The following is a 25055-nucleotide window of genomic DNA, read 5'->3' on the forward strand; positions in this document are numbered from 1 at the left end:
TGTTCTTTCATTGATGTATTAACTGAAAATAATGAATTCCAATGATTTTTTCTCATTTAATTTTAATTTTCTTTTATCTCAATTACATATAAACACAAAATTTTAACATTTTTTAAAATTTTGAATTCCAAATTTTCTCCTCTCCCTTGATCTTCTTCTTGAGATAATTTATACATATATGATAATGCAAAACATTTCCATATTAACTATGTTGCAAAAGAAAACAAAAAATAATAAAATAAAGTATGTCAGTCTGTATTCATATACCATCAGTCTTTCTCTGGAAAAAAAGACCATTTTTCATAATAAGTCCTTCAGAATTATTTTAGATTAAATGTACAATGTTTTCCTGTTCCACTCATTTCATTTTGCATTAATTCTCGTAAGTATTTTCAGGATTTCCTGAGAGCATCCTGCTCATCATTTCTTACAACACAATAGTATTCTATCACAATCATATAACTATTGTTTAGCATTCAGTAACTGATGAGCATCTCTTTATTTCAAATTTTTAGCTACCACCAAAAGAACTGCTATAATCATTTTTCTTTTTTCTTTGATTTCTTTAGGATACAGATCTAGTAATAGTATTTCTGGATCGAAGAATATGCTTGGGTTTATAGCATTTGGGGCATAGTTTCAAATTATTCTGCAGAATGGTTAGATCAGTACATAATTCCATTAACAGTTCTTTAGTGTCCCTGTTTTTCCACATTCCCTCCAACATTTGTAATTTTCCTTTTCTGTGATATTAACTAATCTGCTAAGTGTGAGCTGGTACTTCAAAGTTGTTTTAATTTGCATTTCTCCAATCAATGTTAGAACATTTTTTCACAGAAATATAGAACTTTGATTTCTTCTTCTGAAAACTACCTGTTTATCTACTTTGACTATAAATTAGGAAATGACTTGTATTCATATAAATTTGACTCTCTATTTTTGAGAAATGAGGGCTTTATTACAGAAATTTGCTAAATTTCCCCCAAGTTTCCTACTTCCTTGATTACATTGATTTTGTTTGTGCAAAGTCTTTAATTTGATGTAATCAAAATTAGCTATTTTATGTTCTATAATGTCCTTTATCTCTTCTTTTGTCATAAATTCTTCCTTTATCATTAAATCTGACAGATAAAAATGTGACATATTCCATGTTCCCCTAATTAGCTTATAATATCACCCTTTAAATCTAAATCATTTACCCATTTTGACCTAATCTCAGTATATGGTGTTGTGGCATTTAAAAGAGTGGATGCCATAAACTGTAAGAGTTAAAATGGTTGAGGTTGTAAACTGTAGTGAGTAAAATAGTGGAAGATATAAATTGTAGTAGATATAAGAGTGGGTGAGTAAATTGTGACCGCAGAAAATATGTTTTCACTACAGTGTCTTGTTTTAAATCAAATATAAGGTGGTCACTAGGGAAATATTCCCAATTATGAATATACCCAAGTCAACTGGGTTTTATAGAGAATTTAATTAATAATACAATGAGGAATCAAAGAAAGAGAGAAAGTGAGAAAAAGGAAATAAATGAGAAAAGAATAGGCCAGCCCAGGCAGCCCTGGCCAACCCAGGCCTAAGCCCTAAAAGAAAAGATCAGTCAGTCCTTAATCACTCACCATAAGATCTGTTCAAGCGAGGATTTCAAGGGGACAGAGTCTCCCCAGAGGGAGTTCCAGCCAGAGTCAGCCTCCCTTGAGAGACCTCCTTAGAGATTGTCCTTCTCTCAACAACCTCCTTAGAGCCTGTCTCTCAAGATCCTGTCCTTTTCTTATATAAGGGTTTTTCTCCTATGTCACCTCCCCTAAGTTCTTCCATCTACCAATCATAGTAGACGTTTTCCAAAGGAAAGCCCATTCTGAATTCACACTTGAGTAGACTAATCCTTTTAGTAATCCACACCTGAGTAGGCTAGAATCTCTGAGTAAGTTTTTTCCTCTTTGCTCCTTGTAAGTTCACAAGTTGCTTGACCTTTATAGGTACTTAGCACCCCTTTGTATTAATTCTAAAAATAGGCATGGCTTAAGTATGGGTTTAAGTATTTTTCATTGTTCAGCAAGGAGTTTTCTCCCCTAAAGCAGTTCTCACTGTCCAAATGGGGAGTGGTCCCAATAGGGAATTGTCCCAATGGAGAATTCCCCAATGGGGAATTTTTTTAACATTCACAAGTCTGAGAAATTTCAAGATTCACAGTGTGAGATGTTGGACTATGCCTAGTATCTGCCAACTTGCTTTCTAGTTTTTCCTAGCAATTTTTGCCAACCGGGAATTCAAGCCCCAAAAGCTTAGATTTGAGGGGTTTGTCAAAAACTAGATTACTATGAGCATTTATTTTAGATGTTATTTCCTGCATTTTATATTTTGTGTTCTGCAACTTTGCTGAAGTTGTTAATTATTTCAACTAGCCTCTTAATTATCAATTAATTGATGTATCAATACCATATTTATGTCAGAAAAGGAATTTGGTAGATTTCCTTTTTCACCTATTTTTCCAAACAGGAATTAATCTTTTAAGTGTTTGGTAGAATTCATTTGTGAATTTGTCTGGTTATAGGGATTTTTTCTTAGGCATTTTATTGATGCTCTTGTTCAATTTCTTTTTCTAAAATGGTGTTATTTGAATATTCTATTTCATCTTCTGTTAATATGGATAATTTGTATTTTTCTAAATATTCTTCTGTTTCAATTAGATTGTTAGATTAATGTCATGTAGTTGGGCAAAATAGTTTCTAGTAATTGCTTTTTTCTTTAATGGTGGCGAATTCATCCTTTTCATTTCTAATACTGGTAATTTGATTTTCTTTTATTAAACAAATTAACCAATTTTTTTTTCATAAAACCAGTTCCTGGCTTTCAATGGTTTTCTTAATTTCATATGTTTCATTATGTGGTTAGTGTTTATGTAGATGCCATGTTCCACTGAGAAAAAGATGTATTCCTTTTTAGTTTAATCCAGAAGTCTCTCATTTCTAACTTTTCAAAAATCTATTCATCCCTTTAACTATTTTCTTATTTATTTTTTTATCAGATTTATCTAGTTCTGAGAGGGGGAGGTTGAGATATCCCCCACTTGTATAGTTTTACTCTTTGTTTCCTCCCTTTATTCACTTAACTTTCTTTAAGAATTTGTATGCTAAATAAAAGGGAAGGGATTTAATTTTTTTTAATTACACAAAAATATTTATAGCAGCTCTTTTTGTGGTGGCAAAGAATTAGAAAGTGCAACAATGCCCATCAATAGCAAAATGGCTGAACAACTTGTGGTATATGATTGTGGAATAGTATTGTGGTATAAGAAATGTTAAGTAGGGTGATTTCAGAAAAACCTGGAAAGGCTTACAACAAATAATACAAAATAATGTGCACAAAACTAGGAGAATATGGAACAAAGTAATAGAAATATTGTATGATGATCATTTTTCTATGTCAGAAATTTCTGATCAGTACAGTGATCCAAGACAATTTTGAAGGACTTAAAATTTAAAAATACTATCCATTTCCAAAGAAAGAAGTGATGGAGTCTGAATGAAAATTGAAATATTCACTTATAAAAATTTTCTTGCCATATTTTTAGTAATATGGCTAATATGGAAGTATGTTTTGTATGTTTCACATGTACAACTGATCTCACAATTCTTGTCTTCTCAATGGGTGAGGGAGAGGTAGGAGGGAGGGAGAGAATTCAGAACTCAAAAATTTCAAAAAGCATGTTAAAATTTTTTTTAATTAAAAAAGAATTTGAATGCTATTTATTCCATTTGGTGCATACATGTTTAGCATTGATATTATTTCATTCATCTGTTATACATTTTAGCAAATGTAGTTTTACTGCTTATCTCTTTTGATTAGATCCATTTTTGGTTTGCTTATCTAAGATCTTGATTGCTACTACCCTGCTTTTTTTTTTTAACCTTAGTTGAAGCAGCTTCAGTCCTTTATTTTCACTCTGTATATCTCTCTGTATCAAGTTTCTTGTCCAGAACATATTATTGGATTTTGGCTTTTAATTCTTCCTGCTATCCACTTCGATTTTATAGCTGAGTTCATCTCATTCACAGTCATAATTATTAACTGTATTTCTTTACATCCTACATTTCCCCCTTTTTATCCTTCTCTCTCTTTTTACCCTGTGATTCCTTAAAAGTCTATTTGGCCTTTGACCATGACCTCCTTTAATCTGTCTTTTCTTCTATCAGGCTCCCTCCCCTTATCTTGTTTCCTCTCCCTCCTACTTCCCTGTGGGGTAAGATAATTTCTACACCCAACTGAGTGTATAGGTTATGCCCTCTTTTATCCAATTCTTATGAGAATAAAGTTCAAGCATTGTCCTCCACATTCTCCCTCCATCTTCCTCAACACTGTAAAGGTTCTTCCTTTTATGCCTCTTTTATGTGACTTAATTTTCCATATTCTTCCTCTGTCTTCCCTCTTCTTCTAGAGCATTTCTTTCTCATCCCTTGGTTTTGTTTTGTTTTTAATCATTCCATCATCATCATTTCATACTTGAGCCTTCTCTCTATGTAGAGTTCTTCTAACTGTATAAATAATGATAAAGTTCTTGGAAATTACATGTATTATCTTCCCATATAGGAAATTAAATAATTTAACAATCTTTTATGGTTTCTCTTTCATGTTTACCTTTTTATGCTTCTCTTGAGTCTTGTATTTAAGGGTCAAATTTTCTATTCAGCTCGGGTCATTTCATCAGGAATGCTTGAAAGTACTCTATTTCATTAAATATCCATTTTGTTCCTAAAGGATTATACCCAGTTTTGAGGGATTGATGATTCTTGGCTATAATCCTAGCTACTTTGCATTCCAGAATATCATATTCCAAGCCCTACAGTCCTTTAATGTTAAAGCTGCTAAATCCTGTGTAATTCTGAGTATAGCTCCATATTTTAATTGTTTCTTTCTAACTTATTGCAATGTTTTCTCCTTGACCTAGAAACCCTGGAATCTGACTATAATATTCCTAGGAATTTTCATTTGGGTATCTCTTTCAAGAAGTGATTGGTATATTCTTTCCACTTGTTTTCCTGTGTCTAGAATATCAGGGTAGTTTTCCTTAATAATTTCTTGATTTTGATTGATCAATTGATATTGAAAAAAATATATTGTCTTGACTCTCTTTTTGATCATGGCTTTCAAGTAGTCTAATAATTCAAAAATTTATCTCTCTTAAGATTCATTTTTCAGGTGAATTATTTTTCTACTGGGATACTTCACATTTTCTACTTTTTATTCATTTAATTTGATTTTACTTTTTCTTGGTGTCTCATATATTTATTTGCTTCCACTTATTCAAATCTAATTTTTAAAAAATTATTTTCTTCAGTGAGATTTTGCATCACTTTTGCCATTTGTCCAATTCTGCGCACAATATTAGTACACTAATAATACTATCTGGATATTAAAAGAATAAGAGAAACTCATTGAGTTTCCTGGAAGGTACTATAAATCCTTTATGGAGCATTTATGATTAAACTAGATAAGAATAAAGAGTAAAATAGTTTGAACATAATGAGATTAGAATTTGCTTTGGTGGTAGGTGTAACTGCACTGATGAAGTCATGGATCACCCAGGACATCTCCAAGTAGTAAGAGAACTCAGAGATGCAATCTAAACTATACCTAGGTGGTATAGGTCAGAGGTATCAAACTCTGGCTGCAGGTCTACACCTCCTGAATGCTGCCCAAGCCAGTTGAGAAATGTTTATTTAAATATAAATATTAATTTATGATTTTCTAAGTCATTGACATCACAGGTGTGGTACTTAGGGAGAGAGGTAGTTACATCTTATAATTGTTTATGTCTTATAAAGGAATAGGAGAGCTATGAGTTTACTTTGTTCTTTCACTTACAGTCTCACCTTCATCAGTACCCAACCAGCTGCCCCTCTCCTTTCTGACATTGAAATTCTTACCTGTGAATCCAGAGAATACCAGGAAGGGAATCAGCACTATGTGCCAGGCACCATGCTAAGTGATTTGTTCATTTGATCCTTATAACAACCTTGCAGTGTAAAGTAGGTGCTGTTATAGCCACATTTTATAGCTGTGGAACCTGAAGCAAACAGTGGTGAAGCTACTTGCTCAGGGTTATATAGTTAATAAGTATCTAGGGTTGGATTTGAACTCAGATCTTTCTGACTCCAGGCTCATTACCTATCCATGGTAACACTTAGCTAATTACATCACACTGCTTCTAAGAGAAGAGTGGCTGGCAGAGAGGCTTTGATGCTTTGTTTTCTGAATACCTTCTGTACAAGGCATTGTGCTCACCTTATTTTATTTCTGACACCCATTTCCCTGCATTCATGGCCCCCTCAAGTCTATTCTAAGGCTTTACTATTTTCAGCTAATTCAGAGATTTTTTTTTCTTTTAATGCTAATCAAATGAAATTTGACTCAAAAGGTAATGGGCCCCAGGAGACCCTTGATTCTCCCAAAGTTTTTTGAAATTGGTGATAGTCCTGTCACTTGCTTTTGCAAATTTCCTTCTTGTGTAAGCTGTTTACAGTGAAAAGTTTTACATAAAAGCCATGTTCTTGAAGGTAACAAATGGAATAAATTTTTGTACTCCTTAAAAAAGTAAAAAGTTTAATGGGCAGCTAAAAAGAAATTAGAAGAAATAAATGACCTTGGGCAAGTTATGGTACATGAAGAAAATTACCTTTTCTCAAAGTATTCCTAATTTGTTTAAGAAAACGGTGGAGTTTTTTTTTGTTTGTTTGTTTGTTTGTTAAGTGAGATCTTAAAGAGCAGTCATGAAGCTAGTTGATTTGGTTTTAATCCTCTCTCATTGGCATTGTATATATCTTTTCATTTGCTCTTTTCGTTGCTTCCCTATAAGAATTTAACTCAATGCTACTAATTGTAAAAATCAATTTAGTTAGACATGAGTTCCCACCTTAAGCATTTTTCCATGAGATCCGTTTGTGGCTTTGCTTTCCTTAATAGTAAGTACATGATTACCTACATATCCATTTTGAATATTGAATTAATAGCATGACAGGAACAGAAAAGAAATATCTTATCTTCCTAAGGGTTTCCTCTTTTGACCTCCCACAATATTTATTTCTAGTTATTTTAAAAGCAATTCTTTCATCTATTTTCCAAGGCCCACACTTCAAATTGGATTGAACTTTTGGCTTACAAAATAGATAAATGTGGTGACTTTAAAACCATTTTCCAAAGGAACGTGTTATTCCCAGACTATTTCCTTGTTCCCTCTCAAAGTCATCCAAACATCAAATAATGTATAAGTGGTAGAAAACTGTTCAGACTTGATCTACCTATCTCCACCCTTCCCTCAAAAAATAGCCATGTTTGTTCTTTGCTCCATTACCTATTTTTTATATGTTCTTTATGAGTTTCTAATGTTATTTGAAGTATATTATGTCACTAAATCTTAAAAAGAATTTATTGTAGGTATTGCTATCCTTGTTTTGCTAATGAAGTAACTGATGACAAAATACTGTCATTCGTGGTCTCCCTAATTCCCATTCACAGTATTTAAGAGATTATAATACTTATTTTATATGTAAAAAATATTATGGCAGTTGAATACTTTGATAAACTTTTGGTTAAAAGTTTGGGTAGATGATAGTTTACAGCGGGATGGGGAAGTGATGGGGTGGAATGGGTCTGTTTTAAGTAAGGCTCAGGGGAGAGAGTGGGCATGGTGAAACAAAAAGACAAATTCAAAGAGATAAGCTTACATGAATTCTTCTGTGTCCAGTTGCATGCCAGAATAAATTGGGGAAAACTTGGGGTTCTGAAGGCATTTGGGGGTGAGGGGAAAGAACAGAAACCCAGACCCAAAAGCCTACTCGAGTTAACCATTGAATTCATCATGCTCCAAGTTCAGTGGGTTTGCTTTGAGCCTGTCCTTAAAAACCAGTGAGTGTATGAGAAGGAATTTGGGGAGTGTGAGTCCCAGACAAATTGGGGAAATGGTCAGATTAATCTTTTTTTATGAGAACACTTCTTATGTATGATGTTCAGACCAGAAACATTATACTAATTTGGTAATAAGACCTATTTCTTCCCAAGACAGGCCCCCCCCCCCCCGTATGTGTTCTATATAGGAAGAAGTTAAATACAGGGATTTAAGTAATTTTAATAGATTTTTTTCTTACTGAGCTATGTACTTCCCTATACATTTAAACTAGAAATGTTAACAAGACCTTTTGATCAGATGTGTTTTTCATTATGAGATCAGCCCTGCAAAAGCAATAAATCTTTTGGTGACAAAAATTCACAAAGCCTATTTCCAAAAACATGAATATTAAATTTGGAGTCAGGAAGACCCAGGTTCAAATACCCAGTTATTAAATGCTTCAGCTATTTAATAATTTTTACTCTGAATGAATCACTTAACCTTTCTATGCCTCAGTTTTCTTATCTGTAAAATGTACTTGATAAATTAAAAAGTCCTTTCCAGCTCTAAATCTATAATCGTAAAGAGGAATTAAGAGTTGTGACTTAAAATCTAGATTTAAATGGTCGCCAAATAAAATTCCCAAGTCAGTCTGGTATTTTATGGTAATTTAGTCAATATAGAGGGAAGGAATTAAGGAGAGGGAAGGAAGGGGATATAGGATTTCTCCTGCCTGGACTGTGCCAGGGGGAATTTAAAAATCCCTGCCTCTAAGTCTCTGAAGAAGATTAGAGGCTTCTAAGAGGATAAAGTTGGAAAGTAAAGGAGGAAAAATCAGCCAGAAACTCACCACCGAACCGGACAATAGCTTGTAGCCATGCTAAGATGCCAAAAGGTTCAGCACGCTCCTCTCAGCTAACTCTCCGCCGCCAATAAGGGAAAGAGAGTATTTTCAATCAACAACTTCTCCTGGAGACAGCAAGAGAGCCAAATAAAAAGGCGTTTCACCCTTATGTCTCCTCCTCTAAATGCCCATTCCTAGTTCTTATCTTCTTTTGATTAGATTATATCTTTAGAGTTACTTCACACTTCTTTTTTAAGTTCACCTTTTGTAGGTTACTTGACCTTTTTGTGATTAATTTAACCTTTATAGTTACTTAACACCTTTTTGTATTAAGATCTAAAAATAGACTTAGCTTAATATTCTATCTTCACTATAAGGTGAGAACTCATTGTTCAATCAGGAGATTACAACTTTATCTTCCCCTAAAGTAAGGTTTAAGTAGGGTGGAGTAATTTAAAGTTTACAGTTTTTCTCCATCAATCAAAGAAAATATTCGCACCAATAAAATATTTACTTAAAACAATTTCCTATCCTTTTTTGTGCCCTGGTCCCCTTTGGTGATCTGATGAAACTTATAGATGCCTTCTCAAAATAAAGTTGCAAATGCATAAAATAAAATACATAGGATTACAAAAGGAACCGATTATATTAAAATATAGTTATCAGTTTTTAAGAAAATATTCACACATCCCCAAGTTAAGAGCTTCTAAGTTAAAGTTTTATAGGTATGTCTTTTATATTCTGTTCATATTTTTAAAAAGAATGCTTTTCAGAGAGTTTATGTCCTAAAAGTACAAATCTAATACTGATATTTTTAGCAGGTGTAGTTAAGAAAATGAGATGTTTGAGTTCAGTGAATTTTCCAGATAATTTGTTTGAAAGGTATAGAATTTCAGTTGCCTTGGAAAACTTTAAATTAGGAAGTTTTATATGTTAACACATCAAAGATCTGTTCTCATCAGTAGCACTTCACCAATACAGATTACAGCCCCTTGATAATTAGCACAGGGTAGTGAGTGAGAGTGTTTCTTCAGCTTGGCATCTACCAGTAGTTTGTTCTTGTCCTGCTTATTCATTTTCTTAATTTCATTTTCTTTAATCTATCAACAGTGTTTATTAAGGAGTTAATAAGGTGCATAAGCATTTATTAAGTGTTGATGATATGTCAAGTGCTATGCTGGGTGGTAGATATACCTACTCAGAGAATTAAACAATCCCTGTTTTCATGGAGTTTACATTCTAATTAAAAAACAAGTACAGATAGAAGTATTTGAAGAATAAATATAAAGGAAATAAAGAGGAATACAATTATCCGTCATTACTGGGTTACTATTGTCTACGGCTTTTTGATAGTTCAGATGTTTCCTTTATAATTTTGGATGCTAAGACATTTGGAGCATATAGATTTATTATTGATATTGGATTGTTTATGGTTCCTTTCAACATAATATAGTTTACTTGTATATTCCTTTTATTTTTCGATTGTTTGTTTTTGGTTTGTAAGATAACATCACTATAACTCCTGATTTTTTTGATTCTCTTAATGTCTGGTAAATTTATTTTCATTCCTTCAGTTTTTTTAAAACCCTTATCTTCCACCTTAGAATCAATACTATGTATTGGTTTCAAGGCAGAGGAGTGGCAAGGGCTAGGCAGTGGAGGATCACAGTTAGGAAGTGTCTGGGTCCAAATTTGAACCTAGGATCTTCCATCTCTAGGCCTGACTCAATTTACTGAGCTACCCAACTGCCCCCTTCCTTCAGTTTTATTTTGTGTATGTCCCATTTTTTTTAAGTATATCCTGTAAGCAACATATCATAGTGTTTTTTTTTCCTTATCCAACTTGTCATTCTTCTGATTGTTTAATCCATTCGCATTTGAATTTATGAGAATTAGGCCTATATTTCCTCCATTTGTCTCTGAAAAAAATTTTTTTCAAGTTATGATTCCCCCTCCCCCTTTATTCCTTCAGTTACTTTAACCTTAATCTTTTCAAAGGTGTTTTTGGTCCTACTGGTTGTCTTCCCCTCAGCCCTGATGCCCTTTTTTCATGTTACACCTTTCCCTTTGCTCTTTTGCTTATTAGTTCCTTTGATTCCTACTGATATCTGCTAATATAAGTCTTCTCCCCTTTTGTTCTTCTCAGTCAAGTAGATTTCTTCTTATTTTCTTCTCTTTCAACTAGTCCTGTTCATTAGGTTTTTAAATTTTAAATTTTGCTTCTTTCCAAAAAGGATTTCTCTCATTCCTTTCATTATTCATCCTCTTTATCTATCTGTTCTGTATACTTATTCTCTGATTCATGACCCCTATAATTATCTGGCCTCTCTTTTCTCATTCAACAAAGCTTCTCAGGTAATCATTCCAGTCTCTCCCCTCTGGATAGTTTCTGCCACTGCCATATAGAGCTTGCTCTATAGATTTCTCTTTTCTATTGTGCCCAACTCCAAGAACACTAATGCAGGGGTCTGAAAGGACATTTTTTTTTCCATATTAGGTCTTCTCTCCTACCCATTCCTGATTATTCATCATTGATCTATACCCTCTCCAGGTTACCTCATTTATCCCCATTTGGCTCAAAATCTCCTCCCTGGATCCATGCTTTCCCATTCCCCTGGGTGCCAGTTGTTCCCAGGAGCTCCAACGCCTCACTCCTAAGGCAGGATTATTAGACTTTTCAAGCACCAAATTCCCCAGTCCACACCCAAGACAAGGTCTTCACCATCTTTCTTCATAGACTTCCCATAGGAGCATTCATCAGTGGAACCTTCATCCCACCCCCAAACCAAGGCTTCCTTCCTTTCCCCTCCCTTTTTTAATCCTGCTCCCCCAGTCCACTTCCTCACTCACTCCCCTGTAACTGGCTCTTCTCTCTCTTCTCTTTCTGAGACTTTAGGGGTCACCTTCTTTTCATTGTTAGCCCTTGATTTGACTCCCATACATCTTACATTCCATTCTTTCCATGTCTTTCCATGTTGTAATATAGTCTCCACACACATGAAACATTGATTCACTCGTAGTCATAGTGTTGCCAGGTTCTGTCCATAATGCCCTATGCCCACCTCTTCCTTCTTCACTGTTCCTTCCAGCAGACATTCGCCTTTATGCCTTTTGTATACTTAGAAGTTTTATACTATTCTCTCTTGATGTTGCTCTCCTTAACTGCTGCATTCATGCTCTATTCTCTTTCATTTTTACTATGGGGTATTTGAGACATAAGTAATCTCTTCTATTCTTATATTCTTTCTAAATATGTTTCAAATTCTTCTTTGTTATTAAATATTCATCTCTTTTCATATAGGGCAAGTCATCCTAGGCTACATTTTGAGCTCCGTTGCTCTTCAGAACATATTTTTCCATTCCCTCCTATATTTTTTTGAGGGCATAATAGTCTTGTATTATTTTAATTTCTTTTTATTTGTACTTGAAGGTCTTTCTCCTCATCACCACAAAACTTGTTTCTAAATTGAATTGTTAAATTTAACTGTCGGAGTTTATAGCCTTGGTTTTTGTGTTATTTTTTCTTCTGGAGGTGATTCATGAATTATTTTCAAATGATATTCCCTTTTCCATGTTGAGAAGCTCTGAGAAGTTCTCTTTTATTATCTCCTTCATTATGATGTTAAGATTTTCTGTCCAGTTTTCCTGGGAGTTTTATTATCCTGAGGTTGTCTGTAGGCATATTATCATTGAGACCAATATGTTTTGCTTACCTAGTGAGCATATTTTCTTTTAATGTTATTGTTTTTACTTCTCTTATTCTAGATTATTCTTTACTTCTGAATATTTGCACTCCTAATTTATTATTCTCTATTGTTTCTTTGGTAAGACTTGCCATTGTAGATTCCAGATTTTCTACTCTGCCCATTGTTTTTGTAGTGCAGGTCATAATTTCGGCTCTCATAATTCTCATTTCTCTTTTGAACTACTTGGTAACCAGCATATTGTGGTTTCATGTTCTCCATGGATCATTTTCCTTTGTCTCACAATTTTTATTCATAGATTACCAAACTTATTGACTTGATCTAGATGTCATATATATTAGGGATCCCCTACCACCACTACCACTTCTTTCTTTTTTTAAAAAACTCTTACCTTCCATCTTAGCATCAAGGAGAAGAGCAGTAAGGGCTAGGCAATGGGGCTCAAGTGACTTGCTCAGGATCACACAGCTAGAAAGTGTCTGGGGCTAGATTTGAACCTAGCACCTCCCATCTCTAGGTCTGGCTCTCAATCCACTAAGCCACCCACCTACCCCCATTTACCACTTCTTTCAAAGCTACCTTCCCTCCCCACACACACACATTTGATATCATGGCCTAGTATCCTGGCCTGCACTGGCAATTCATGTATTTGTAGCATTGGTACAGGTTTATCTACCCCTCATCACTATTTTTTTTTTGAGTTTTGTATCTGATGCTGTTCATTTATTTTCTACTTACAAAAATAATTGTCCACCCCTCGCCCCTTCCCAGAAAAACAGTCTCTTTTATAAACATTGAAAAATTAAAAACCAAATGAGGACAGGTTAATTTTGGTACAATTATTGAGCAACATAGCTGTCATAATTGGAGTTGCAATGTCTTATGGGTCACAGATAGCATGATTAGATTCTGGGTGTCCTGGACCTTGGTGACAACAAAAAGAACTGAGGCTTAAAAGAGGAATGACTTGGCCAGGAGAAAACAGTTATTTAGTGGCAGAACCAGAGCACCAATGCAGGTTTTCTGACTTTTTTCCAGTACATAAAATAAATGAAAGTTCATTAAGGTAGTCTAAAAACTCTGTCACCTGTTTAAGTTTATACCAAAACTGTGGGGAAAGTCTGGTTAGAAGCAATGGGGGGGGGGGGGGGCGGGGCGGGGGGGGGGGGTAAAAGCAAACCCATTAATCCTGAATATCTTGTTTTCCAGGTATCTAAGCAAGCCAAAGAGTTTCTGGAATATGTATATGAAGAGCCATTGATTGACATCCAACAGGAAAATCCCATGTTGTACAGACATGTTGAGCCCCTGGCAACTGTCGTTCGTCTAAGGCAACAACTGAAGTCTCTGCGAGCCTATTTGTTCAGCTGCCGAGCTGCTGTGGCCGAGGATCTCCGCAGAAGGTAAGCCTGTGTCAAACATTGCTCTTGTTTCTCTCCCTTCTTGGTTAGGGTGAAACTCAATGATTTCTAAGGTTCCTACCAAAGTTCTGATTCTTTGATTCTCTCTCCTGCCATCATCCTCCAACCTCTCCAAATCAATCTTAGACTTTTCCCCTGATTGAGCTAAAGAAATGAAAGATCTGGAAAGAAAGGCCTTTTTTTTTCCTCTTTTACGCTTACATTCTATCCTAGAATCAATACAGTGAATTGGTTCCAAGGCAAAAGAGCAGTAAGGGCTAGGCAATGGGGGTTAAGTGACTTGCCCAGGGTCACACAGCTAGGAAGTGTCCAAGGCCAGATTTAACAAGAACCTCCCACCTATGGGACCTCCCACCTATGGGCCTGGCTCTCAATCCACTGAGCCATCTAGCTGCCCCCAAAGAAGGGAATTTTAAACACTTTCTAAGTACCAATAGTTGAATATTGTGGGCAGTACATGAATAGGAAAGTGTACTTGAAATCTACCTTCTTAATAATCATGAGGGAGATTTTTAAAAATTAAACATGAATGTAGTACTTCATATTTTTCCAAATTATAATTTCCATTTGTCTTCCAGCTTAAAAACAATAAGTTGTTAAAAAATATTGAAATCTAGCTTCCTAAGAGTGAAACAAACCATAAGAAAATTCAGTAATATAGCCAAGAAAGCAGAATTGGGCTTAGAACCTGTAATCCTAGAATTTTCCATTTGATATTTATACCATTGAAATAGGCTGCTTTTCCAAAGGTACTTGGCCATATAGAATTATCAGAAATAATTCTCAGACATCAAAGCATAATTCCAGGTATAACGAATATAGAGTATTGCATATAATATAATGTACAGGAAACATATTGTCTCTACCTTTATTTTTAGATATGCTTCCCACAAGCAAACCTTACTAACATTGGGTACCTTTTTGGGATAATGTTATGCTTTGGTTAAAATCTGCCAAATCAGGCTATGTATTTAGAATTAAAACAGGACGACCTCTCCTCAAGTAGAATGACTAAGACTTTTTAAATTATTCCAGAAGTTCAGTGGTTTACCACCATGTACTAGACCTTGCTGCCAGACCACCGGGTAAGAAAGGGTAAGCCTAGACAGAATATACTCTTTTGACTGGAAGAATGAAGGTATGAAGGTAGCAACCTTCTTTCTCGTTTTCATCTCTCACCTGGATACTCATGATGGTCTGCAGCCCACATGCCTACACATTTTTGGAGAAGGATTTGATGTGAAGTTGTCCATTAAGCTATATCTTCATTTTGTCCTCAAATTTATTGGCATCACAGGAACTGTAACAAATTCTCAACTCCCATCCCAAAAAGCACCACTGGAAGGACCAGGTATCAGCAAAGGGACTAGTTTTACTCTATTCACATTGTGCCTTAAGGTGGCTAAAGCACAAGGTTTTCCATTAGTAGATTGTTGGGTATAGAATCCTACAGGGCACTGCAAGGAAAAAAAATAATAGCCCACAATTCACTGTATAGCAGCTTCCTATCATTGAAGATTACTGTTAATGTACTGTCTGGTGTTCATTGCTGCTTGGAGTTGTCATTTCTCTCTCTACAAAGCTGGGAAAAAAGTCCAAGTGCCAAGAAGCATTCAAAAAGCATACTAGTCCCTCTGGTTTTCTTGGTCTTACTAAATTACTTTGAAATAAGATCTTTCAGTAAGGATGTCTAAGATGCTCGAAGAGGCATCCAGAATTCTAGAAACTATCTCTATATTTAGATGGGAACAGTTGTACCCGGAATATATCTAAAATTCCATATTTCCAAAGATTATTTCATACACATTTTTCATTTTAACATAAAATTGAATTCTTATGCTTTCAAGATTGACCAACAGCAGCCGTTGAGAAAAGATAAGATGATTCTAAGTAAACATGCAATTTAAGCTTTTCTTCTACATCACAGACTGAGGGAGTTTCTATAATTAGATGAACCACTTCAGAACTATTACATATGTTGCTAATTCCTCATTTGAAATTTTAAATGGTTTAGGAGACTAGAAGTTAGAAGATAGAGAATAGGGAAACAGAGACGAGAGGAAATCCAGTTCTTATCTAATTGTAAAAGGCATTCTCTTTCTGCCTCATCTTTACCTTGGTATATGAGTGGCTATTAATCACAAGCAAGTGAGGCCAACACACTGAAGAACTGTCAGCACTATATAAACAGAATAAAACAAACTGTTAATATTGCTGTCAGGAGAAAACCAAAACCAGCTTGATAAATTGTGTTGGCACTTTACTGCTCAGATGACTGCATTGGTAACCTTCCTTATTAGGGAACTAGCAGATTGCTTTGTGCCTTTAATTACTATTAGAGTTTTCTTCATTGTTGTTGTTCTTGTTGTTAAATTGATGCCTTATTCATGAACCCAAATGTCAACTTTCAATTGACAATATTAAAGTAGTCGGTGTCTTACATGAAATCTAAAATGTTTACAGTGCTGACAACTCACTGTTTCTGAGGTGTCCCAGATGGCTGCACAGCTAAATTAGTTCAGGACCTAGTTGACTGTTCAGAGTAAGAATTATTTATAACTCCTGCCACATGAAGGTACGTGAAAAACTCTGTGGTAAACTTTGCTATCCAATAGAAAAGTCAGAATACATCCAGACTCTCAGCTTTGGAGAGGCCTTTGAGTGAAACCCACAAAATAACTAGAATAACAATGGCAAGAACTAGCAATTTCCAAGTAGACAGTCAGAAATGTTCTCTGGGCTGCTGCTCTCAGTATTATCAGATGAAGCATGACCAATAAGATGAATATTATTTGATGATATATAGGGATGGAGGTTTGGGGAAGGGTAGTTTGAAGATAAATGTTCAGTTGGTTCAGAATATTGATTTTCTAAGTCTGACTTAATTTAATCTCCCTAGGAGATGGCCAGTCATAGATATGGGCCCGTCAGAAGCAGTAGGAAAAAGAAAGTATTCTATATTTATGGGAGTAGCAGAAAACTTAAAGGTCATTCAATCTTTGTACTAGTCCGTGCTCTACCATTAGTTATCCTTATCTTACTTGAATCTTTGATGTCTCTCTCTTCTATGATTACTTTCTTACTATTAACATGCTTAGGCTTTCCCATGCATAGAAAAAGTCTTTCCTTAAATTGTCACACTATCCCTCTTCTTTGTAAAGGTATGTTGTAGATAGGGTTCTTGGTCTGAAATGAGGTGACTGTTTAGATCCCTTCCAAAGCCAACAATCTATAAATTCTCAAAAGAATGTTCTACTTTGTCTTATTCCTCTTTCTTGCCTCCCATTCATTGCTTACTTCCTTCCAACTTGGCTTTTGCCCCTTCCACTTTACTGAACCTGCTTCTTCCAATATCATCTGTAATAACCTAATCATAAAATGTAATAATTGAATTTTCCTCAGTCTTCATTCTTTTTGATTTATCTGTTACCTTTATCATAGTTAGCTCCCCTTTTCTTCCTGAAACTCTCCTTCCTTGCCTTCAATGTCTCTACATTGTCCCATTTTTCTTGAGGATTTTCTTTTCTCTTTCCACCTCCTTTACTAGCCTTCCAAATGTGAGGATACTCAAAGATCAGTCTCTTCTTATTGATGGCTATGAAGCTGGCATAGTCGATAGAACACAGCACTTTGAATCAGAAAAACTTGAATTCAAATCCCCAGATACTAGCTCTATAACCCTGGGCAAAGCATTTAACCTCCCTAAACCTTAGTTTCCTCATCTGTAAAAGAATACTTTTGAAGTTCTTTGCAAATTTTAAAGCACTATATAAATGCTTTCTCTATGTTATTAATGTTATTGTTATTATTTGTGCTATTTTCTCTCAGATATTTCTTATGCCTTCATGGTTTCACTGTTACTTGTCTGAACAAAATCTACATTCTTAGCCCTGACATCTCACCTAAACTCAATTCCATATTTCCATTGGGAAAACCTTAAGCCAGATTATTGAAAAAAGTTATAGAATGTACTTCCCTTAAATCTGTGTGAAAAGAATTGCTATCTTGAATAAACAGAGAAAATAGAACATAAGTGAGACTAAAATATCAAAATCTATAGATAAATTTCAAGACTTTTATTGCCCTGATGGATTGTCTAATCCCAGCTAACACTCGGGCTTTGCAAGTTGTAGTTTCTCAGGGAGGAGTGAAATGATTCTGTTGGCCAGGCAGGGTGAAACCCTGACAGAAACAGGGAATTCTGGATATCGGTGTAGGAAAGATGGTTTTAATTTTAAATATTTGAATTTGACTTGATACTAGCAACATTGTATTATATACACACTTGTTGACAAAGCACTTTTACATTTCACTTGAGCCCTTTAAGGTAGATATTGTGGGTGCTATTATCCCCATTTTGTAGAAGAGGAAACAGGCTGAAATGACTTGTCCATTTTGTCATAACTGGTTAAAGTCCAAGGTAGGCCTTGGGCCTGTGCAGCAGTCTAATGTAGTCTGGCAATCTGAGTGCAGCCACATTTCCCCACGTTAAATATGTGGCCATTCAGTGATCAGTAGTATTCAGAAAGTTCCAGTAGCTACCTCCAAATGCTTAAATCACAAACTTTTGTGGGATCTTTTAGAGAATTTTAGTCTTCCTCTCTGAAGTGATAATAGTTACTAGTTCTAATAATTTTTAAATAACTGGATAAAGAAGAAAATAAATTTGTTTTGGAGTCAGAAGACTTGAGTTTGAGTCATAACTCTGAAAATAGCTGACACTTTGGAGATGTCATGTAACTACTCAGTGCCTCAAGTTCCATAAATTTAAAATGGGATTTTAATATTTGCATTGCGTAGCTCACAAAATTACCCTAAGGAAAGCACTTTAATATCTTAAAACACTAGATAAATGCAAATCACTACTGCTATAATTATTCTTTCTATATCTTGAAAAAACTGTAGACTGAAAATGATCTCTTTACTCCACAAAAATCATCTCTTTCCTGCTTTTGACATCTCAGTGGTCATGCTTAACATTTATCTAATATGATAGGACCAGATAGATAGACAGATATAGATGTATATATTTTGCTGGAGAATAAGGCTTTTCATCCTATAAATATTGCCTTTTTAAAAAAACTTGATTTATACTAATACAGAATCACTTTTTATTGTCAGAATTATCATAACTTTATACTTAACAAGCTAACAGGGGAGTTTGACCAGTTGTTTGGCCAGACTCCATCACAATTAGTATCATATAAACCAAGTCTTCTCACCTATTTCACTTATTCAAGGCCTACATAATTTTTTATTAAAAAAAAATCAACTATCCAATTCTGTCTTTTTTTTTTCAATGGGTACTAGGAAAATATTCAGGGAGATAAAGGAACCTCTGTACAAAGTTGTGTGCCTGAGGTTTTACTTAATTTCCTGGGTTTGAGCTCATTTCACTAGGTTGTATTAGTATTAGTAGGTAAGTACCTCAAAAGCAGGAATTATTCAACCTGCCCCATGGATCCATTTGACAATCTGGTGAAACCTATGGATTCCTTCTCAAAATGTTTTTAAATGCATAAAATAAAATGCATAGGATTACAAAGGAAAGCAAAGGTTAGTAAAAATAAAATTATTATTTTCCCATCCAAGTTTACAGACTTCCCTGAAATTTATCTTGAATTAACTCCTTTAAGTTCTTTGGCCCCAAGTTAAGAACCTCAGCCTCTGAGAGTATCTCTTAAAAGAAGTTGTTGAGGAATAATATAATCATAGATTAAAGAAAGTATTATATGAACTAGAAACATAGAGCTAGCATATATCATTTTATTATATAAAAGTACAAAATTTCATACCTCCAAAGAAAAAAGATCATCTATGGCTAAGTGGAAATGTTAGATGCCATTCTGAAGAGCACATATCTAAATCTGGATACTAATTTAGGAGGGTAGACTAACTTATTTATTTTTATATATTTTGTTTTGATATAAGATACCTCAAAAAACCCCCACCAATTTTTAAAAATACCCTGCAAAAATTATTTCCCTTGAAAAAAATCAATTAACTCAGCGTATATCATATATGCATCAGACTTTTCTTTTCTCTGAATTTTGTGATCTTTGGCAAGAAAAATCTGGTTAATATTAAATCTTTGAAGTGAAAACAAAATTATGCCACATTTGTTATCACAAAATTAGCATTATAGGTTACAGTTATAGAAGTTCTATGGACACAATGATTATTAGTACTTCAGGTAGTTGGATAACACTTTTCTAAGTTCCATAAACTATTAAATCTCAAATCTTAGGACTAGAAGAGATTTTGTAGGCCATCTAATCCAGTGGTTCTTAAACTTTTGGTCTCAGGACCCTGTTATTATTATTGAAGACCTGCTCCAAAAGAGCTTTTATTTATGCAGATGATATATAGAGAGAGATTTTTACCATATCAGAAATTGAATCATGTTGATATTATCATGAAAACAGTTTTGATTTCATGGACTTTCTCTGAATGGGTCTCAGGCATCATACTTTGAGAATTGCTGAAATCTATTTCCCCAGTTTTATAGATGTGGAAACTGGGGCCCAGCTACATTAAGTGACTTTCCCAGGATCACATAGGCAATAAAGAATAGAGCCAGGTTGTGAACTCCAAATCCAGTACTTACAAAACTAAATCATAACTGTCTCTTGTCACCAGACCTTCACTTAGTTCTTTGAAAGGGTTGACATTGGCATACACCTAATTATAAAATTAGTTAGCTGAGACTGACATTAGCTGGCATTTCGACTTTAGCTAAAACAGATATATTCTGCAGCCCCCAGAGAATCCAGAAACGTTTAGAAATCAGGTTTACTTATCTTCTTTGATATTTTTAGCAAGTAACAATGTTCTAAGAATCTGTTTCCTGATTTCCTTTTCCCATTATCCTTCCAGCTAGTTTTCAAACCATTTTAACTGCTCAAACTCCTTCTAGCCTTTCCCCCTGTTTTTCTTGGCTCCTTAATTCTAAATCAGCAAATAGATGACCTGTGTCACTTGTAGTTGATAAGCTGAATTGCATTACACTAATTGCCACAAGGAATAGTATTTCTATTCCCCACCCTCACCCACAGCAAGGAGGTAAAGACTGCCCTCCCAGGACAGAAGCCCCCAGAACAAATTCACAGATGAAGGAGCGAAGCATTGCTTTTACTACAGTGTATATTAATATAAAATCCGGGGGCAAGGGGGAAAGATATGCATAATTAGATAATTATGTGATTAAACTATTTTTAAAAATTATACCTCTACCTACATCATTTTCTCTTTGCCAAGAGAAGCGGCAGAAGGAGAGAAGCAGGAATATAGTGAGTAGAAAGAAATGGACTCAAGGCCAGAAAGGCCTGGGTTGACACATACCACATACTAGATATGTGACACTAAGCAAGTCACTGAAACTTCTTGCTGTTCTACATTGGAAATGGCACACTCAGCCCATTAATGAAAGCAAGTGGAACTCCCAAACGTGATTCTAACCAGATTAAAATGTAACTGGGACATGTTTAACAAAATAAATAAAAACACAGCACAACATAAATAATGGTCCTTAAGGAGGTTTCTTATTGGATTTTGACACCATTGTTAAGTCTGTAGGTTAAAGAGAAGGTGCCAAACTACCCTGGGGGACATAATTTTCTTACCAGTGGGTTTTCTATACTAATGAAATTACAGGTCAAAAAGCCTATCTTTATCTAAACACTTTTAAAAGAAAATTTGGATACTGTTTAAACAATAAAATACTTCTTGGCAAAACTACAAAAGAGAAGAAATTTGTCATTTTGTTAAAGATAGTAGCAAAGAATAATAGAGACCCAGGATATTTACAAACTATTTCCACTATCCTGCCTTCTTGTTGTTGTAAGAAATTTAACAACAATTTCCAAATGAAAGTGTTAGAGAATCCTTTATTATACTCTCAGTATTCTTTCTCTTGGACCAGACATAATGTCTCATGCAATTTGTTCACTTTTTCTGACGATAAGGTTAGCAAAATAAGATATCCAAAGAAATGATTCAGCCTTGTTTCTTCCATTCCGTATAGGTTGCTGTAGAAATACCCCTCTTTGATTGAAAATTGTTTTTCCATTAGCTGAGAGGATGACTAGAAGTCTTAGTTCTTCCCACATCTAGCCTAATGTAACCATTTTAAGAAGCCCTTGCAGCAAACATCAAGAACACCAAATTATACCTGCTGGGGAAGCACCTCACAGTGCTATTTGCTTATTTGAGCTGGCTGCTTGTGTCCTCCAGAGGAAAGAGGGTGTCACACTCTAGCCCAATAAATATGACCTATCAGGGAGTACACACTTAGGAAACTCAGTACAACACGAAGAAAAGGTTTTCCATTTTAAATCTCTTTACTCACTTCTGTCTATTCTTTTCCTTTGGTTTCTTTTCATTTAAAACCAGAATCTTCAGATCTGTATGTGTATGTTTTGTAATCTTTTATTAAAATATTTTAAATTATTCTGATGCATTTTGATCACAAACTTTTTAAGCTGAGTTTTTTCCTACTATTTTTAAAATTTTTATTTTTGTTATCATGCAAAACACACTTTCATACTGGGCATTGTTATAAGAGCACACTCATACAAAACCAAAACCCCAAAATAAAACCATAAATACACTGATGTGAAAGATAGTATGCTTTGATTGGCATCTGTCTGACTCCAAAGTTCTTTCTCTGGAGGTGAATGGCATGCCCAGGCATAATAAATCTTTCAGGATTGTCCCACATTATTGCATTGCTGAGAGTAGGTACGTTTTCACAGATAATCGCTGCACAATATTGCTGTCACAGTGTACAGTGTTCTCTCCCAATTCTGTATATTTTGCTCAATATCAGTTCCTGCAGATCTTCCCAGCTTTTTATGAAATCATCTTGCTTATCATTTCTTTTAGAATACCATTTATTTTTAAAAATCAAACCTGTAGGGGGCAGGGACATTACCCTAAGGGAGTTGTGACTTGACCCTAGAAAGTATGCAAACAGTCAGCAGGTGGGAAGACAGGTTCATAAAATCATAGATTTAGAAGAGGAAGGTGTTCTGCAGACTATCAAATCCAATTTCCTCATTTTATAGATAAGGAATGGGTTAAATGATTTTCCCAGGATCACATAGCTAGCAGTAAGAGTCTGAGGCAGGATTTGAATGCAGGTATTCGCAAATCCAGGTCAAGCACTCTATCCACGTATCTCATTAGCAGCTTCATTTGCCTGCACCTCACCCTCACTGGGATAGCCAGTCCTGTGTCTTGGCTCCAATACTACCACCCCTACCTTTATCCCCCAACATTGTCCCACTTAAATCTCCACCCTCCCCATTTCTGAGCCAGCCAGGGGCCTTCAGGGCCCTTATAAACCCCCTACAGTAGGGTAAGTGCCATTGGGACAATTCTGCCCCTCTCTTCTAACCTCCCCCCCCCCCACATTATATTGTGGCTACAAGAAGTGTCACTCTAAGGCCCAGCTTCTGGGTTTGGTGGAGTAATGACCAGTAAGAGCCCTACCTTCCCCCTTTTCATTTTGTGTGGGATAAAGTGAGTCACACAGGATGAACAAGTGTAGATGGATTGCTGTCCAGATCAAAGATGTTACGGTACATTTCCTCCCAAACTCCCATATTACTGTCTAGGCTGCCACCACCCTTCTATTCAATTTCTCATCATTTCAGCTTCATCTTTGACTCTCTTTTACCCCTCATCTACATTTCCATGTTCTGCCTCTCCATCTCTCACATCTGCCCCTTCTCTATATGAACACAGCCATCACCTTTTTCTAGGCCTTTATCATTTCTCACCTGAATTACCACAGGAGTTTCCTGATATGTCTTCTCTCCTCAAGTTCTCCCCACTCCAAACCCATTGTGCCAAAGTGATTTTCTGAATTTCAGATATGACTGTGTCACTTCCCTAGTCATCAAATTCCAGTGACTATTTACTCATCCAAGGGAGTCTGAAGACTAAAGTATATATTTGAAATTTATATCATCCTTTGAAATGTCTGTTCCTGTGCAAATTTTATGTGTAGAACAATTACAGTAGTACATATGTATAATTTCTAAATAAGTAAATATGCACATGGAGAGGGGATTGCTCTAATGTTTCTTTACCAAGAGAAGTTCATGATCCAAAGTTTATTTGTTACTAGTGTAAATCTTAAAATTATTCAGACTATACCTTAGAAGATTTGGTTAAGCAAATTCCCTTATTGTAACAATGGAGGTACTTGATCAGGAATGTATTGAGAACTTTTAAAATTACTCCACCCTACTCAGACAGTGCCTAAGGGGAAGATAAAGTTGCAAACTCCTGACTGAACAATGAAAAGTCCCTAAATCATACTTATAGTAAAGCTAGAACCTTAATCTAGGTCAATTTTTAGATCTAATACAAAAAAGGTGCTAAGTACCTATAAAGGTTAAATTAGTACCTAAAAGGTCAAGCAACTTACAAAAGGCAAGCTTAACAAAAGAGGTGTAAAGTACTCAGAGGATTTAATCTAACAAGAGAAGGTGAGAACAAAAGAAGATGAGAACTAAGAATGGGCAGTCCTGGGAAAAAGCCTCTACTGTGATTAGTAGATGTGAAAATTTAGGGGAGGTGACATAAGAGAAATTTTCTTTAAAAAGAAGGGGGAAAAGGTGATTGGAGTTAGTTGTAGTTAGTGGGAGTTAGTTGGAGTTTGGAGTTTGAAGGACTGGAGCTTGCTTGAAGATGATCTTGTGGTGAGTGATAAAGACTGACTCGCTCTCCCTTAGGCTCAGACCTAGGCCCTTTTGGCCTAGGCCTTTTCTACTGCTTGGCTATTCTCTCTCTTTCTCTCTTTCTCTTTCTCTTTCTCTTTCTCTCTCTCTCTCTCTCTCTCTCTCTCTCTCTCTCTCTCTCTCTCTCTCTCTCTCTCTCTCTCTCTCTCTTTCTTTCTCCTTCCCTTAATTCCATCATTTATATTAATTAAATTCTCCATAAATCCCAGCTGACTTGGGTATCTTTCATATTTTGGGAATTTCCCATGGTGACCACTTATTTTATGTTTAAGTCAAAACACTAAATTATCCTTTCTAGTTTAGGTCAAAACCCTTTACAGTTTTGGCATTTACAGTTTTTAACATTCACACTAGTCTAAGGAAATTGAGCCTTAAAGAAATAATAAAAACATCCAATATTTTTTTTTTAAGTCTCGACTGCCTTAAAAACCTAACTCAATCCTTTCTTTTTCT

At 35.2% G+C, this 25055-nt stretch overlaps 1 protein-coding gene across 1 annotated transcript in view; it reads left to right on the plus strand.

Moving 5' to 3' along the window:
* The window catches only part of PLEKHM3 (pleckstrin homology domain containing M3), a 248881-nt gene that overhangs the window by 98388 nt on the left and 125438 nt on the right, over window positions 1–25055 (plus strand). Inside the window, exon 5 of the mRNA XM_001365586.4 lies at window positions 13643–13836. Coding sequence (XP_001365623.2) covers window positions 13643–13836 — 194 coding nt within the window. The remainder of the gene's footprint in view (window positions 1–13642; window positions 13837–25055) is intronic.

This window comes from Monodelphis domestica, chromosome 8 (genome assembly GCF_027887165.1).
Source record: "Monodelphis domestica isolate mMonDom1 chromosome 8, mMonDom1.pri, whole genome shotgun sequence".
NCBI lineage: Eukaryota > Metazoa > Chordata > Mammalia > Didelphimorphia > Didelphidae > Monodelphis > Monodelphis domestica.